The sequence below is a fragment of the Brassica oleracea genome, chromosome C8, assembly GCF_000695525.1.
Source record: "Brassica oleracea var. oleracea cultivar TO1000 chromosome C8, BOL, whole genome shotgun sequence".
NCBI classification, from domain to species: domain Eukaryota; kingdom Viridiplantae; phylum Streptophyta; class Magnoliopsida; order Brassicales; family Brassicaceae; genus Brassica; species Brassica oleracea.
In genome coordinates, this window is record NC_027755.1 from 25,455,879 (window position 1) to 25,473,509 (window position 17,631).

General features: G+C 37.1%; 3 protein-coding genes across 4 annotated transcripts; 2 read left to right on the forward strand and 1 right to left on the reverse strand.

Annotated features, from left to right (window-relative positions):
- Positions 1-2,947: 2,947 nt before the first annotated feature.
- On the reverse strand, positions 2,948-4,475 carry LOC106307962 (60S ribosomal protein L13-1). The gene is made up of 5 exons (XM_013745064.1): positions 4,394-4,475; positions 3,857-3,975; positions 3,646-3,779; positions 3,401-3,559; positions 2,948-3,306 (listed from the first exon to the last, which is right to left on the reverse strand). The coding sequence occupies exons 2-5, from the start codon at positions 3,960-3,962 to the stop codon at positions 3,085-3,087; spliced, it is 621 nt and encodes a 206-aa protein (XP_013600518.1). The 5' UTR covers positions 3,963-3,975; positions 4,394-4,475; the 3' UTR covers positions 2,948-3,084.
- A 2,198-nt stretch (positions 4,476-6,673) lies between these two features.
- LOC106309030 lies at positions 6,674-7,132 on the forward strand. Its single transcript, XM_013746117.1, has one exon. It carries the CDS (start codon positions 6,674-6,676, stop codon positions 7,130-7,132), a length of 459 nt encoding a protein of 152 aa, XP_013601571.1.
- A 7,237-nt stretch (positions 7,133-14,369) lies between these two features.
- On the forward strand, positions 14,370-17,022 carry LOC106307151. Of its 2 annotated transcripts, XM_013744025.1 has the most exons (6): positions 14,370-14,747; positions 14,832-15,655; positions 15,730-15,788; positions 16,075-16,203; positions 16,297-16,432; positions 16,525-17,022. In XM_013744025.1, exons 2-6 carry the CDS (start codon positions 14,948-14,950, stop codon positions 16,906-16,908), a joined length of 1,416 nt encoding a protein of 471 aa, XP_013599479.1. In that variant the 5' UTR covers positions 14,370-14,747; positions 14,832-14,947; the 3' UTR covers positions 16,909-17,022. The 2 variants fall into 2 exon arrangements, with proteins under 2 accessions (XP_013599479.1, XP_013599477.1); XM_013744023.1 differs by having other exon boundaries at positions 14,370-15,655.
- The last annotated feature ends 609 nt before the right edge of the window (positions 17,023-17,631 follow it).

A 17,631-nucleotide genomic window follows, 5' to 3' on the forward strand; every position in this document is an offset into this window, starting at 1 on the left:
CATCCTTCACATTTTGTTTAAGAGCTTCTGATTAGTCTGTGTGTTTTCTGGTTGATTAATTTATGGTTGCTTTACATATTTAGCGTACACATGTAAATCTCTTTATTTAAAAGATGTCTGACCCTGCGTGTACAAATCTGACTGAACCCAAATATTTTGGTATAGAGGTGCTTGTATGGTTATGGTACACAATCTTTTGTACATGTGGATATGTAAAGCGATGTACACATATATAGCACCAACCAAATTAAAATGAATAACATCTCATCTATATAAGATTTGAGTAATATATGACATGATTCAAAATGTGTACCGTTGTTTGGCTTAAAGAGGTAAAAATTATTTTTTTTGAAGTGTAATTGTAGCCATATGTATACACTCTTACGCTTCTTATCGTTTCATTCACCCAACTCCATTCTCAACAGCTACCACGGCAGATTCATGTCGACGAAGAAGCTTCACAGCAGAGAATGAACAGTTGAGAATTAAGCTTGGTTGTGGCTGTGAATCGAAAGAAGGAGGGGACACAAAAGAGATACAAAAACAAAATATTTGCTTGATCTAGATTGCATATTTAAAAGTCTCGGGGAAATTCGTGAAGAAACTTGAACATATTAGAAGTTTGAGACAAATTGAACAGGTGATTTTATGTACACTTTGTGACGAGTACACGTGTACATAAAAAATGAACCAATATATGTGAACAAGTTGTACACATATAGGTGGATTGGTGGTTGCTTACTAAAACAATACCAAAATACATAATAAATAGATCAAGTCAAACTTAAAATGGTGTACATGACAATAGGTGCACATATGATTTTGTGTTTTACTCATATTAACTTTGATTTTAGTTCATTTAATTTATTTTCCAATGCATTTAAGAATTAAAACATGAGTTTAAGATTTTAAAGAGAATACACAATTTTACAATACATTGCTTTAGTAATATACAATGTACACATGTTGTCTTTGTACACATGTAATCATGTACACATGTAAAGATGTACACACGTTATCTTTATACACATGTAATCATGTACACATGTAAAGATGTACACGTGTTGTAAACATGTACACATGTACATATAAAATCATGTTGTACTTTTTTTCAATTTTATTTAAGCAGTGGCATTTTAGTAAATATATCTTTGTATTTCCCAGATTTTTAGGGTTTCCTGTAGCAATTATTGCGGCCGCCATTGATTTCTTTCATTTATTTTTCATTCTTTTGCGTTTTAAGTGTAGATTACACTTCAAGATTGCTGCTTTATCACTTCTAAACTGATTTCAAACTTTAGATTTTGGAATTTTTGTGAGATTTGGCCATTGTTGCTCGAGCTTCATCATGTAACTGAAGCGACGACCACCGCAGCTGAGTCCGAGCATCACAACCACCACGCGCTACTGTCAGAGTGCAGCGGAGATGAATTGCATAGAGAACGACGTGGAGGAGGAAGGATGATTTCGCGGCGAAGGAGAAAACAAACCGCGACGGCTTGCGCTCGAATTCGTCGGCGATGACGGAGGAGGACCAAGAAGTACAGTGAAGAGGAACTGCAACATAGATGATATGATGCACCAAGGATTGAGATACCAAAGATTAAAATGGGAAGAAGAAGCTTTTTAGTTTTAAATTTCTGCTTGTCAGTTCCAAAGAAAAAAAAGAAAAAAAATAATTAACTTAAGAACATAGTAGGACCACTTTAGTTAGATAAATGACTTTAGTTATAATGGTTTGGTTTCCAGTCACAATTAACTGGTCCAATAGCTAAAACTGCCTTATTGTGTAAATAAAACTTGGAAACTATCCTGCAGTGTAAATGACTCAAAAAAAATCATGTGGTGTCTGTCTGGTCTCCTTGGGATTAAAAAGATTAAATCTTTGTGGCCTCATTCTTCAATGCTTGCATGGACCTGTGAGAAACTCCAATGACTTTGTGCATTTATTTTGATTGTTAAATAAACAAATATCCCTAACCAGTTTTCATTAACATGATGTGTTTGCATTATACACTTTCATCTTGACTGCAAGCAAAGATTTACCCAAACAGTGATGATGTCTGCCAAGCTGTCTTGCAGGCCATTGATGCGCCTCTGATGGGCCGGCTTGAGATTTTGGGGGCCTTGTACGATTTAATAAAAATTTCAATAAATTGAGAGCCTAAAATTTTTTTTTTACAAATTTGGAGATCTATGTCTATATAAATTTTTTTCAAAATTTTTAGTGACCCAAAGCAAATGTTTCGTTAGGCTTGGCTGTTGGCTCAGGATCGGCCCTTGCATCATGTTCATGTTCTTCTTAATCCCTATTTATTTATGTGTATAGTTTATGGCAGTTGTACATATGATTGTGGTGAAATTAATGACAGTGCGAAATGGCCACGAGAAAATGAATGGATGACTGATCCAATAGCAATTGGTGACATAGATGGACCAGAGGTACAAACAGCTCTCTCACTCGGCTCACTGACTAAAAGAAATCTCTTTGTTTTTGCTTTAAACCTCTGTTTAAGTTTCTTTTCTACAGGGTCTGGACTTTGTGGTGGATGGTGTACGAGTGGCTGAACTATCTACCATTGTAGATATGACAGGATCATATGATTCATATCCCAAGGTCATACGTGAAGGGAAGGTAAAATAGATATCAAACATTCAGTCCATGCTGTTTCATAGCTTAACGTCTATCTGGTTTTTACAGGGATCCACATAGTGCCATGGATGGTGGTTGATGACGATTCTCGCCTGCACCAAGACCTTGTGGCTTCAGGAACTTGACAAAGAAGCAAACTAAATACAGGGACTCTTTGTTTTGTATATATACCAATGTGAATCCAAAATTTTATTGTGGAAGTGTTAATTATACGCTTTGTATCTATGTGAACAAAACGAAAACAAATGATTCTAAAATTTGAAACAGTACTGAAAAACTTTTAGGAAGTAGAGATGTGTGAAATGATGTTTTCCATAAAATCCAGCAAAATCTTTCAAGGATAACAAAAACAGAGTCTGATACACAAAAATTAAGATCAAAACGAGAAAGGCAAGATAAAGAGTTTCTTCTACCAAAGAAGAAGGATCTCCTCACTTCTTCTCTTCTTTCTCAGCATCAGCAGCTCTCTTGGCTCTAGCACCTGCATGTCTCTTGTTTGTGCGCTCTAGACGGATCTTGTCATAAGCATTGACCGATTTCATCTCAGTTGTCAGCTTCACAAGCTCCGTAGCATGCTTCTCACGGACAATAGGCATGTAGTCACCCTGGACTTGAGTGGCATTGGCCAACTCTTCTGGAGTAGAGTCACCAGCCTGAAACGAAAAAGAAAAAAACATTTAGCACAGAACTAAAATACAATCTGAGATGCCTCATAACTGGAAGAAGATTGTTGTTTAGAAATAGTACCTTGACCTTCCTGGCACGACGTGGGAAGATGACCAACTTAGCCTTGTAGGTTTTAAGCCTCTGGACATTGGACTGAAGACCCTCGAGAGATCTGTTCTTGCGACGATGGTCAACAGAGATACCGATGGTGGGTGCCAACTTCTTGGGGATTCCAGCAGCCTGATTCAGTCAAAGACATAGAGCTAAACAATCTGACCAAAAGAAATAAAACGTGAACAAAGAAAGGCAAGTAGAGATTTACAAACCTTGAGCTCCTCAAGAGTGAATCCTTTACCGGTTCTGAGCTTCATGTTGTACTTGAGAGTCTGACCGTGCACAACAGGGCGGAGAGGTCCAGAGGTGGGACGGGGGAAGATCTTCACAGCCTTCTTTTGCCTCGCTGATTAAACACAAAGTCCAAATTAAATACAGAAACTATAGTATAGATCAAAATGAAACATATAAACCGTTACTAACCAGCTCTTCTTCTGGTTTTCCTGGCAGGCTGGTTGAACCAAGTCTTGACATAGTTCTGCCAGTGCTTCTTGAAGTGACCATTCGGGATAACATTGTTGTGCTTCATTTCCTTACCTCAGCTGCAAAATAATAGTAATCTTAACCATGAGAATATAATAACCTTCAAAACTACGAATAGCTAACTACGCAGTCACGTATATAAAAGCTAACATCGAACAAGCGAAACTGAAAAGAGACTAGTAACATCTCCAGGATCTATACCACACTTGTTAAAACCTGTCAAAATTCGATTTACAGTCATACTACATTAGGGTGTTTTCAACATCAAACAAGCGAACGGCCTCAACAGTGAAACTGTAGTCATCATAAGCCATTCAAAGGTCAACACTTTCATTAATATCTAACGCAAAACACTCAGCAAATCAACAAACTCACGATACAAGCTTTAATCGATGATATAGGCTGCGTAATAATATCGATAGGTCTTGAACAACAAGAGCATCAGATGGATACAGAGAAGAGAGGTAGAGGTCTTACAAGGCACAGTAACGCTTCCTTCCTTTCTCCTGCGGCTAGACGGGAGAAATGTCTTCTTGCTTTCTTTGATGAAATAGGTTAAAAAGCTTATAAATATACTAAAACCCTAATAGCTGCCTGTTGACGCTTTGTTCAATTGGGCCTTTCTTTAAATGGGCTGGAGTGAGTTGAAAAAAAGCCCATTAGAAAAAGAAAGATTTTTTTGGGGAAAGACGATGGATTCGGTTCAAATTTAAAACCAGAGAACCGATATGTCGACTTTGATTTCACATAAAGCTCCATTTCTATAGACTTTGAGTTTGTCTGTTGGAGGTAATCTTGGTGCTTCGGATCTTAGAAGTAACATGGATTATAATGCCATGTGCTTAAGTTACTACTGGAGTCTGGAGTTACCCCCCTCGGGCCTAATGTTGGCTTATTCAAATTTCTGAGTGAATTGTGTAGCTGCATATAATACACTTGAGATCTTGAGACTAGAGTACAACTCACTTCTTTTAGACTTTCCTTATCGGTCTGTTCCAGGTCCCTTACAAAGTTGCACCTCTATCATGTGGTAGTCGCATGCGATGATGCGAATAATCTTTAGGCAACATTTTATGTGGATGGCCTAGTCTGGAAGATTTAGACACGTGCCTACTTTACAGTGGCTAAACTGATAGAAGATGGTAACCAGTACTGTCGGCCTTGAAAATATATATACCGGAAGCAAGTAAGAAAATTAAGGCTCATTCATAAGTACAAATATTAATTAATCCATTTCTAGAAACAGAACCGGTCCTAGAAATTACATGACCAGAAACAGAAAAATAAGGTTGCTTTCTAAAACAAATATGGTTTTGAAGATCCGAACCCGTTTCTTCCATTGAAATACCATGTACACAAGATTACACCACTAGACCGAGGAGAAAAATGGCCATTAAAACCTTGAACTTTTAAATTAAAACCAAAAAAACCTTCAACTCGTGTTTGAACAAAAAAAATTCTCAACTTTCGAGTAAATGGAGATCTCGCAGGCTACTTCCAAAGTTTGAGGGGCTTGAGGCAGGGGTGCTCTCTCTCCCCTTATTTGTTTGTTCTGTGCATGAATGTTTTGTCCCTTCAGCTCGATAAAGCTCGGAGAGAAAAGAAATTTGCCCTCCATCCTCGATGTCAATCTATTGTTCTCACACATTTGTGCTTCGCGGACGACTTGATGGTGTTTGTGGAAGGATCAAAAGACTCGATAGAAGGAGTGCTTTCAGTGTTTGATGAGTTTGCAGTCTGGTCAGGACTCTCTATCAGTTTAGAGAAGTCTACATACAAGGCGGGTATAGCAGAAGTATAGAGGAACATCATACTGACCAATTTCCCTTTCGCAGAGGGAAGCCTTCCTGTTTGATACATGGGATTACCCCTAATGACACAAGCTATGAAAACCCAAGATTATCTGCCTCTGATTGAAGGGATTAGAGGCCGCATCAGTACATGGACCAGCCGTTATCTATCGTATGCAGGAAGGATGCTCCTAATCAAATCAGTGCTGTTGAGTGTTGTTAACTTCTGGGCAGCGGCCTTCAGACTACCGAGTCAGTGCATCAAAGTGATTGATCAACTTTGCTCTGCATTCCTCTGGTCAGGGCCGGACCTAAAGACTTTTGGTGCTAAAGTAGCTTGGAAGGAAGTATGTAAGCCAACAAACGAAGGAGAGTTAGGGATATGCACACTTAAAGAAGTAAATAAGGTCTACGGTCTCAAACTAATCTGGAGACTGTTTGATGGAGACTCGCTTTGGGGCAAATGGATCAAAGCAAACTTGCTAAAAAGCAAAAGCTTCTGGGAGGTGAGTGAGAAAACTCAAGTTGGTTCTTGGATGTGGAGGAAGATGCTTAAGCTGAGGGATGTAGCAAAGTCTTTTCACATGAAAGAAGTGGGTAATGGTCGACACACGACCTTTTGGTACGATAAATGGTGTGATATGGGAGTTATGTATGAGTTGCTTGGGAATAGAGGAATTATTGATATGGGCATCGGGAGAGAAGTCACGGTTGAGGAGGTGTTACTGAGTTACCGTAGGAGAAAGAGACACAGAAGAGCTATATTGAATGACATTGAAAGGGAGCTGGATGTGCTTAGAGATAAGCACAATACTGCAGTAAGGGATCTTGATCTGTGGTGTGTTACTTCGGGGTTCAAGCTCAAGTTTTCAACTCACATACATGGCAGCTGACTAGAGAGACTGGGTTGTCATGTACTTGGGGCACAGGTGTATGGTTTCCTCAAGCTACCCCAAAGTTCGCATTCATGGTCTGGTTGGCGACTAGAAACAGACTTGTTACTATGGACAGAGTGGCTAGTTGGAGTAAAGGGGTAGATACTTCATGTGTCTTACGCAAAAACGCTCCGGAAACTAGAAACCATCTCTTCTTTGAGTGCTCAGTTTCATCTCAGATATGGAAGCAACTCACCCAAGGTATATTGCAGAGCTCGTTTGTCAATACTTGGGATGCTCTCTCAAGCTTGATCATTGGCTCATCTATGGGAAAGCAGAAGAGGTTCTGCCTCAGATTCGCGTTTCAAACCACTATTTACACCTTGTGGAGAGAACGAAACAACAGGCGGCATGGAGAAGCACCAGCGCCTCCGGAGGTTCTGCTCAAGCTGATAGATAAGGCCGTTCGGAACAAGCTTAGCCTTATGCAGTCCAAGCGAGTAAAAAGCTTTGATGGAGTGTTACCATACTGGTTCAGTACTAGGTTGTAAATAAGTTTTGCAGTTTGATAAGATGAGGTCTGTTAGGAGCTAGCAGTTTCTAAAAAGATTCATGGCTGTAAAGGAGAAGAAGTCGAAGTAGATTATAGTTCCAAATAAGGACTCACTTGATGTAAAAAAGTTTTTTTGTTGAATAAATTTAGCATTCATTCAAAAAAAAAAATCCGAATAGTCAACTATTAAAATCGATTAAAAATAAACATTTGTTAACTCTCTAACCGACATCATTTTAAAAATTTATTAAAACATTGATCAAACAACATTTGTTTGCTTATGTAAGCACTTAAAGCATCTCTTTTGCGAAACCAGAGTGAAAAATATGAAGTTGATTTGGGGCTCTGGTTTCGCGAAAGAGATGCTTTAAGTGTTTACATAAGCAAAAAAATGTTGTTTGATCAATGTTTTAATAAATTTTTAAAATGATATCGTTTAGATAGTTAATGGACGTTTATTTTTTAATCAATTTTAAAGTTGATTATTCAAGTTTTTTAAATGGCCGAATCAACAAAATATAAGAGTTAAAACGGCCAATATTTGAAAATTGAGAATATTTTTAGCTTAAACACGAATTAAAAATTTTTTTTGGCTTTAATTCAAAAGTTCTGGTCATTTTCTCTTAGACTAAGGTAATTATTTAGAAAAATGTGGCCAAATTGTTTTAATAAATGTGTCGGCTGGAAGCTAGTGCTTTATTTGTCTGGCTAAGGGCCTGCTCTCTGGCTAGGAAGTGATATATATTAAAATGTATATGTACGAAGAAAATGGTAGTGTAATACATCGAATTCGTCACCTTTCGTTCCAAAATAATTACATTTACCACTAGCAAAGAATCTTTATTTTTTGTAGTTTGTTTTGTTTTATTCGTTGACTTTTGGTTTATTAAATAGTTAACAATGTTATTATTTCAAAAATCATAAAATTAAATATTTTTTAATCTATATATAAAATACCAAACGTTAATTAAAAGAAACGAAAGGAGAATCATATAAATTGCATTGGTCTCAGCTGTGTTAGTTTTCTGATCTTGCGGTTTGTTGTTCCATCCCGAAACATTTGTGTGGGTTGAGTACGAATGTGAACAAGAAGATGAGAATGAGGTGGCCACCTACATGTGTTGCTCCACCAATTGACTAGTGTTGTCCGTGTTCAGATTCATGTGAGCTGTTCTGGGTAATTGGTAATTAATAAAAAGTGGGGAAATATTATGCCTGGAACTCGTGAAAGGGAATTTTGGGGAGGAGGGATTATTGTGACGATAGAAGAGACAAAAAGCTAAATGATTGCGTGATTCGGCGTACTAATTGAAAATTTAAGCTTTGTGATAACAGAAAGCAAATATATTTGACCGCTTCGTGATTACTAGTTAGTATCTTTATATATAAAAGAGGGTTTTAATCCCTCCCATGAAGCCACGTCAGATGACAGCATGGAAATTCGTTTAATGTCGTGTTGAAACGTGTCCCGTACGGACGAAACTCAGTGTTTCATTTAAATGTGTATCATCGTGGGTTTTCTTTGTTTGGTGCATGTTGGACTCTGGTTTTGCCATCCGGCCCGAGAAGATTGGAATCGCATTCTAACGAGACTTCTCTTTGGCGGAACTTGGCGGAGTTTAGGGTTCGTCTCTTCGCTTTGTTCTGCAGCGACTTTTGATCTTCCTCTGTATAACTGAAACACTTTCAGTTATGTCTCTTCGTGTTTAATCCCTTCTTAATTCGAAGCCTTGAATGTGATATTTTTCTTCGGCGAGTCAGTATATCGAAGAATATAAAGGGGTCAGCATTCCTCCTCTCGAAACCATCTTCTAATTCTTTGTGACGATAGAAGAGACAAAAAGCTAAATGATTGCGTGATTCGGCGTACTAATTGAAAATTTAAGCTTTGTGATAACAGAAAGTAAATATATTTGATCGCTTGGTGATTACTAGTTAGTATCTTTATATATAAAAAAGGGTTTTAATCCCTCCCATGAAGCCACCTCAGATGACATCATGGAAATTCGTTTAATGTCGTGTTGACACGTGTCCCGTACGGACGAAACTCAGCGTTTCATTTAAATGTGTATCGTCGTGGGCTTTCTTTGTTTGGTGCATGTTGGGCTCTGGTTTTGCCATCCGGCCCGAGAAGATTGGAATCGCATTCTAACGAGACTTCTCTTTGGCGGAACTTGGCGGAGTTTAGGGTTCGTCTCTTCGCTTTGTTCTGCAGCGACTTCTGATCTTCCTCTGTATAACTGAAACGCTTTCAGTTATGTCTCTTCGTGTTTAATCCCTTCTTAATTCGAAGCCTTGAATGTGATCTTTTTCTTCGGCGAGTCAGTATATCGAAGAGTATAAAGGGGTCAGCATTCCTCCTCTCGAAACCATCTTCTAATTCTTTCTTACTACGTTTACTGAGCTATCTGTTTAACTCAATCACGAGAGACGCTTATCGTCGTCTTCCCACCGATTTTAGAGTTTTCCATCTTCTTCAATTTCAGACAACAACAATGGAGTTTCAACGATTGACTCAAATTGTTGTGGAGAATCTTTGTGTGGGTCTTCAATTGTGTCTTCCTCTAATCAAAACATAAGGCTTATTCTCCCCTAATCCTTAAATTAAGTTTACTCTGACCTTATGCTTATCATTGGCTTTGTGGCTTTGCGGCTGCGCCTACACACAAGGCGTGATCGACATCAAATTTCACGAGTTTGACGTTGCAAAAGGTGAGTCTTTCCATCCGAACGGTATCTCCATGAACGCATCATACTCTTCAGAGGCGGCATCTTCGTGCGATTCGTCTCCGTTTAGTATGGTGTTTACTTCTAGCGGTAAGAGGGCTTTGCGGCGTACCGGGTCGAACTTTTAAATTTCACTGAGAAGGGATATGACAGAGGAGAGAGATGAAAGTGATTGAAGTAGCAGTTGATGACGATTGGTTGTCTCCATCGCCGAAGATTGTCTTCGATAAAAGAACAAAAATCCATGGAAGATTCTACTATTAAAGCTTTGAGGTAGTTTTCTATATCCTGAGTATTTGTCATATATGTGCTTCCCATGTTGCTATTAGAAGCTACGGTGTGAACACTGATAGTTTTAATTTTATAATGCGCTTTGATAATATCATCTAGAAAGTTTCTTTGTTAACTTTGATTCTTAGGTTTTGAATTGAAATATGCAATATATTAGAAGCTATGGTTTTGTATGTCTATACTTTCTATGTTACTATTAAAATCTACTATTTTTTCCAACGTTATATATCCCATGGTCAATTTCACTTTCACATGAATCTATAAGTTTGGATGCTGCTAACTGTCATTTGTTAATTCGCTGTGTGTTAATCTCTAGAAGAATCTGGAATTTCTCTTCTAAGTGTGTTGGACATGTTTCGTTTCCATTCATTTAAAGAATTTAAAGAATTTGAAACTAACTGTGGTCTAAGAGGTGAGCTTAAATCTGGTAAGTTCTGACATTCTTATAATATGATAGTTTTATCTGTATTGAGGCTGGAAGCTTATCTTTTGTTTATGTTCAATTTTTCCAGAATTTCATTCAGAAGACGAGGAAATAACCATGGATGGGTCTCAAAATGGTAGGTTTACTTTACTGTGTTAAAGTTTGTTTTGTGGCATTGTTACGCTATTAGATTGACACTATTATTTAGAATTGGAAAAATCCAACGCCACTGGGCTGAATGATCAAAAGCCCAACCTTGAAGCTGGTGAATCTGAGTTAGATTACGAAGATAAATCTGACTCTTGACTCTGATGAGGTAGATTTTAACTACGTTTAAGTAGTGCAACGTTTTTTTTCTTTTTTTTTGATGAGTTGTGAGTAGCATAGACTCACTTAATTTGTTGAGAGCCATGATCTTGATACTGATTTCGGAAATGTGAGGCATGTTTTCTTTATTTAGTTTTAGATGGGTTCAAATGATGATAAGTCAGAAGAAGAGGAGGAGGAAACAACAGTAAAGGTATTTTTCTAAAAAAATGGCCTTTTGCACTGAGAGCTTACACACTTTTTTGCTTTGGATCAATAATGTAAGGAATAAAGAAAAGGTGGAACCACGAAGCAAGAGACCAAATGGTGGAGCAATGGACAACAACAACATAGTTGTGTCAAAGAATCAGAAGTTGCAAGTCAGCAGGAGCCGTCAGGTAACTACGCTTAACTCAAGATAGAGCTGTAAAAGTTAAAAACTTTAAATATGAACAATGTGATTAATGATTAGGTATAAACTAATGCAGGAGAGTATAAGTGGCACAAGTGGGGCGGTATTTATCCTCCAAAAAGAGACTAGAGAACGACCAAGTCACATTTTTCATATAAAGTTTTGATAGTTTTTCCTTATGGTGAATGGTTGAATGGATGAGGATGTTGTCGTTTGAGATATACAATGTTTTTTAATGAATTTGTTTGTTTTCAAATGAGTAGTAATAATAAACATTCTGCCTTTTGTTTAATAAACTGATCATCAAATATTCAAACTGTTTACCATTATAATGTGGACAAACAATAGTTAATCTTGAAACTAGATGCAGTAATATATAATATTTTTATAATATGTGTTCTCTAGATTGATTGTTTTATATAACGATTCACTTCTTAAAAAAAAAATTATTTTAATAGATTTAAGAAATTGAGATGATTTCGTTTTCTCCTTAAAATATTTTTTTATTCGATTCATCATCTAAAAAAATATAAGAAATACAATTTTATTATAAAAACTCTTTCAAAGTTTAATTTACTATAAATTAGAAATTTTGTTTATAAAATCTGTTGAATAAGTTTTTATGTAATTTGAAAGATAATTAATATGTAAAAGTAATTGATAGGAGTATGACTTCATGGTATTTGATAAATCTTTTAAGTAAGCATTTTTGTAAGTACAAGCCATGCTGATGACAAGAATTAATCCAAAAATATATGAAGCTATTTTGAAAAAAAAAAAAATCAATCCAAATTACCACTTATAATGAAACAACCTAAGGTGGTCTCTCTGTTCCCAACGTCTTCCAAGACACATAAGAAGGCACACATTGCATAGTTGGAGGATGATGCAGTTTCTTAGTCACAGACTCACAGAAGCAGTTACTAGAATGGTGCTTAAGCATAGTCTTTTTTTTTTTTTTTTGTAAAACTTCATCTATTGTTGACAATTACCCTCAAACTATAAAGACTATTGTATTTGGGTTTCCTCATATTTTCTCATGTATCAATGAACTGATCCACCTTTAAAATTTAACGGTGTTACAAGCAAATCTCATTGACAAATCTTGCAACTTTATGTTATCCGTAATATTTGTCGACACGGTAGATACTAGAATAATGATCAAGCATGTTTGTTATTTCTTACAACACCTTCTCATTACTGTTTTTTTACAACTAAGGACAGTCAAATTTTGATTTCCTAATCGTATTTGGCCAATTATCAATGAATCACTCAGTCTTCGTTTTATACATGAGTAATAACGGTACAACAAACAAAAACTGTTACAAATTACACACAGAATATGTTACCCGTAATACGGCAGAACCTATTCTAGATAATGTTTTGCTCTGTTCTAGGTTGCTCAGATATCATACACTAACTGACGTTACATACTTTACATGGCAAAGAACTGCTGCATTTCGGATGAAACCACTACTTTACACGGCATAATAAAATCTACATCAACTGTAAAGCTTATTTAGATTTTCCAACCTTCCCGTTCATAGTTTTTCCAAACTAAACAATATGGAATTTTGTACATCAGAACTTCAAATATGAAGCTTGACAATACAAATTTGAAAATTTGAAATTATTTTTAGAGCATGTAAAGTTTCATATTTGAAATTTTGAAATTTCTTTTGGAGATACTCTTAACTCGAAACAATTTGGTTTTGGTTTGTACTCCATTATATATTTGCTTCAGTTTGAAATGTATTTTCTTAACAAATTGTACAATCAATAAAGTCTTTGCTTTAGTCGATAATGTTTGGTAATAAAAATATTTAACTAATAACTTAGAGATCCATTATATCAACACAAAATAATAAATATATATCTAGAGAAGAAAGTCTATAAATTAATACTAGATAAATGAATAGACACAATAATTAATAAATTTTACTGGTCTTGAATTGGACATACGTAAAATATAACTTAATTCAGTAAAATAATAATAACATAACTATTATATATAACTTTATACAAACATAAACAAATCATTAAAAAAAATGAATTTATCTTTCATCTTTTCTTTATAAAAATCAATATTTTGATGTTTTAATTGAATTATAGATAAAAGATATTTATCTACTACTATCAAATTCAACACACATTATATATCAAATAATTTAATTTAAATAGAAAAAATTTAACTAATGTTTAGTATCATAAAGTTAATTTGTTTCGACAACCGAAACAACTATTGTAAAAAACAAAATATATCTCATCACATATAAGATCTCCTCAGTGAGACTTTCTAAAACTCAAAAATGTATCGCACACATAGGGCTGGGTTGCGGGTAAAACCCGCCCCGCTGACCCGCCAACCCGCGGGTTACAAAGTTTTTTTTTGTCAAAAAATCCGACCCGCATAACCCGCGAACAAATAAATTTGTACCCGCACCCGCCCCGCTTAATTTTGCGGATAACCCGCGGGACCCGCGGGTTATATTTTTATTTTAAAAAATATTTATTTTAAAAAAAAAAAAATTGCGGGTTGGCGGGTACCCGCGTTTCAAAATCCACCAACCCGCACCCGCCCCGCATAAAATGCTCATAACCCGCACCCGCACCCGCGAATCAATTTTTCTAAATTGTTCGACCCGCACCCGCCCCGCGGCGGGTCAAACGGACCGGGCCCCGCGGGTAAAAACTCATATTCCCAGGCCTACGCACACATCATAAACCAATAAATTATATAAATAATAATAACCTAAATCATAAATAAACTATATTCCGCCTTACCCTAGTAATGTATAAGTTCGTAGCTAACAGTCTCCACCTAACTTCGTTGATCTTAAACTAAGATGGATTTTTGTTTTATTTACCCATTTAAAATAAAAGGTCCAGATTAATTTTCAGAATCTCCACTTATGAAATCTTATACCTAATCAGTTTAAAATTATGTGACTGACGAAAATGATCAGATACCTATTTCGACTAACACAAGTATATATATGACCAAAAAATTAACCATTTCTTAAGTTTCGTATTCAAAAATTCTACTTACTAAAATCCAAGTCTTAATATCTTATCTTAACAAAAATAATTACCAGCAAGTTTAGTGATGAACTTTCACAAAATTTTGTAAAAAATAGTAACTTCTAATTATTTCTTCACTCCACACAACTCATCACCAACAAAAGCTCTGCAATTGTCCCAAAATCACTGCCGTAATCCGCCACAAGAAAGAGAGGCACGAGTCCGGCGAGTTTGCCTTCTTCTACAGTGGCGTGAATTCCATTTCATCTTCCTCCTCCTCCTCGCACTCTTTTCCGTTTTCCACGGGACATAACTTCCCTCTCTCTCTTCTTATGAGCTTAAGATGAATCATGTGTTGTATTGAGATCTAATCCTCTTCCCATGTCTTCAAGTTCTTGATATTCTCTCAAGAGTAGCAACCATCCTCCCAAAGTTTGACTTCTTTTTTCCTTCCCATTTTCTCCAATCATTGTTCAGTTCTTACATCATCCTTTCGTAACTGCTGTTCTGTCTTAGATTCTTCAGGTGGGTCTACTAAAGTTTCGAACTTTCTTGGTTTCAACATTTAAAGTTTATGCCTTTGTTCGTTAGCCTTCATAGCTCAATGATGATGGTGTTATAAGAATCTGTTAATGTCGATTCTATGTGGCTGTTGCCCTCTTCTAGAATGTGTCTACTGTCTCGGCTGTGCACGTTGGGCTTACAAACGCTGTCTCTACACTGCCGGCCACGACAGCCAAGACTGGGGACTCGCAACACCCCATGAATTCGAGCCGGTTCCTCGGTTCTGTCGTTACATCTTATCGGTTTACGAGGACGATATCCGAAACCCTCTGTGGGAGCCTCCAGAAGGATACGGTATAAACCCTGATTGGTTGCTTCTAAAGAAGACTTACGAAGACACTCAGGGCCGTGCTCCAGCTTATGTACTGTATCTCGATCATGATCATAAAGATGTAGTTGTTGCGATCAGGGGGCTGAATCTGGCGAAAGAGAGTGATTACGCAGTGCTGTTGGATAACAAGCTTGGGGAAAGGAAGTTTGATGGTGGGTATGTGCACAACGGGCTGTTGAAGGCTGCAGGTTGGGTGTTGGATGAGGAGTGTGAAGTTTTGAGAGAGCTGGTGGTGAAGTATCCGAGTTATACTCTGACTTTTGCTGGGCATTCGCTTGGGTCTGGTGTAGCTACGATGCTGGCTTTGTTGGTGGTTCGACGTCCTGATAGGTTGGGGAATATTGATAGAAAGAGAGTCAGGTGTTTCGCTATTGCGCCTGCGAGGTGTATGTCGTTGAACTTGGCTGTTAGATATGCGGATGTGATCAACTCTGTTGTGCTTCAGGTGTGTGTGTTAAATGCATCAAATGGCCTAAGTTTATTCTAAATGTTGTATCTAAAGTATTATGTTTGATTTAGGATGACTTCTTGCCCAGGACAGCAACGCCTTTAGAAGACATATTCAAGTCTCTTTTCTGGTAATTCTATCTTAGTTATACCAGTCTATATGCAGAGGGGTTTATGAAAGTGTATTCTTTTCTTTTAGAAACTTTCAAAGATAGCTCACAACATTCTCACAATCTAGTTCTTTTTTTTTTTTTATCTTTGCATACTCCTTTGGGACATTTAAGGGCTTTTGGTACAGTCTGTCTTAACTCTGGAAAGTTTTCTTTTACTTGCAAAGAGCTTTTGTTAGTTCACTTTGTTTTATTACATTACTCTTCATCCTTGTAATTGGTTTGGGTTTCGTTTTTGTGTGGGCAGTTTGCCATGTTTGCTATGCATAAGGTGCATGAAGGATACATGTGTTCCAGAGCAAAAGATGCTCAAAGATCCAAGGCGGCTTTATGCTCCTGGTCGCATGTATCACATCGTCGAGAGAAAGCCTTGCAGGTACATAACACACACTACATAAAGAACCAACCCAGAACAAAGTAAGCCCACTTAGTTTACAGTTTCAACCCGATGTGAGATTGTTTGTTGCAGATTAGGAAGATTTCCTCCGGTTGTGAAGACAGCAGTACCAGTAGACGGAAGGTTCGAACACATTGTTCTTTCTTGTAACGCAACTTCAGACCACGCCATCATTTGGATTGAACGAGAAGCTCAGAGAGCTCTTAACGTAAGTTTCCCACCAACCTCCTCCTATTATATACAACAAATCTTCTTCACCTGTTCATTGACACTAGCTTTGCGTCTTCAATATTTGTGCAGCTAATGTTGGAGAAGGAGAAGAGAATGGAGATACCAGAGAAGCAGAGGATGGAGAGACAAGAATCATTAGCCAGAGAACACAACTTGGAGTATAGAGCAGCGTTAAGACGAGCTGTAACCTTAGATGTTCCTCACGCTGATTCTATAGAATCTGAGTACGGAACATTTGACAAAACTCAAGAAGATGAAACCGAGGAGGAAGAAGAAGAAACAGAGTCGATTACATCAAAGGTGGGTGAATCATCATCATCATCATCCTCTGTTCGTCAATCGTACAAGAGAAGAAGGAACCGTGGTGTCAGTTGGGACGAGCTTATCGAAAGTCTCTTTGAGAGAGACGAGTCTGGTAATTTAACATTCGAGAAATCAGATTTGCGTCGATGATCCAATCAAAAGTTTTCTATTGTATATGTAAAAAAACAACAGTTGTTTATTACAATCATTATCGTACAGACCAGATTGGTCTGAGTTTATTACAGAAGAAGATTTTTTTTCACTTTCTCCTAGTGTCGGAATACGAAAATTAGGGTTTAGTCTTGGGTTGAGGAAGAGCGCAAGAGGATCTGAAGGCTTCTACCTCAGACTGACACTTGGATTGATCTCCTTTGTTTTCTTCCAAGCATTTCTTCAGCGCCTCTACGTCGCACGATGAAACGATTTTCTTCACCGTAACATTTTCTTGTTTCTTCGCTTCTTCCATCGTCGTCGTCTTTGTTTGAAGACTTGTATTCTGGCTGCCGAAACAACGAGCGAAGACTCTCTCTCTATACTATTCACTACCAAACGGCACCGTTGGCATGTTGCAGGCTTCTTATACTGTGGGCGGCCCAATAATCTAAGAGCTTTCTTATTCGTGTGAAACGACGGCCTTTTGTTTGCAGACCGGCACAGTATTAGGCATATCGCATGCTTGATTTTTTTTTTTTAACAACCAATGGCTATTCTATTACTCAAACAATACTTGAGGTGGTAACCAGACCAGAATATAACATCCAATGTATTTTTTTTTTTTTTTTTTTTTTCCATTTTCCTCATTCTTGTAAATATATACATCAAGAATTTTTTTTGTTGAATCAACAAAAAGTTGGGTAGGAATTCTTGGAATAT

What these genes read in the sequence shown, in the direction of transcription:
- LOC106307962 (XM_013745064.1), bottom strand. Translation starts at nt 3,962, where the DNA reads ATGAAGCACAACAATGTTATCCCGAATGGTCACTTCAAGAAGCACTGG. An exon ending in GAAAACCAGAAGAAGAGCTG is followed by an intron (nt 3,780 to 3,856) that starts GTTAGTAACGGT and finishes GTGTTTAATCAG; the next exon opens with CGAGGCAAAAGAAGGCTGTG. An exon ending in TCACTCTTGAGGAGCTCAAG is followed by an intron (nt 3,560 to 3,645) that starts GTTTGTAAATCT and finishes TGACTGAATCAG; the next exon opens with GCTGCTGGAATCCCCAAGAA.
- LOC106309030 (XM_013746117.1), top strand. Translation starts at nt 6,674, where the DNA reads ATGGTCTGGTTGGCGACTAGAAACAGACTTGTTACTATGGACAGAGTG.
- LOC106307151 (XM_013744023.1), top strand. Translation starts at nt 14,948, where the DNA reads ATGTCGATTCTATGTGGCTGTTGCCCTCTTCTAGAATGTGTCTACTGT. An exon ending in TCAACTCTGTTGTGCTTCAG is followed by an intron (nt 15,656 to 15,729) that starts GTGTGTGTGTTA and finishes TGTTTGATTTAG; the next exon opens with GATGACTTCTTGCCCAGGAC. An exon ending in ATATTCAAGTCTCTTTTCTG is followed by an intron (nt 15,789 to 16,074) that starts GTAATTCTATCT and finishes TTGTGTGGGCAG; the next exon opens with TTTGCCATGTTTGCTATGCA.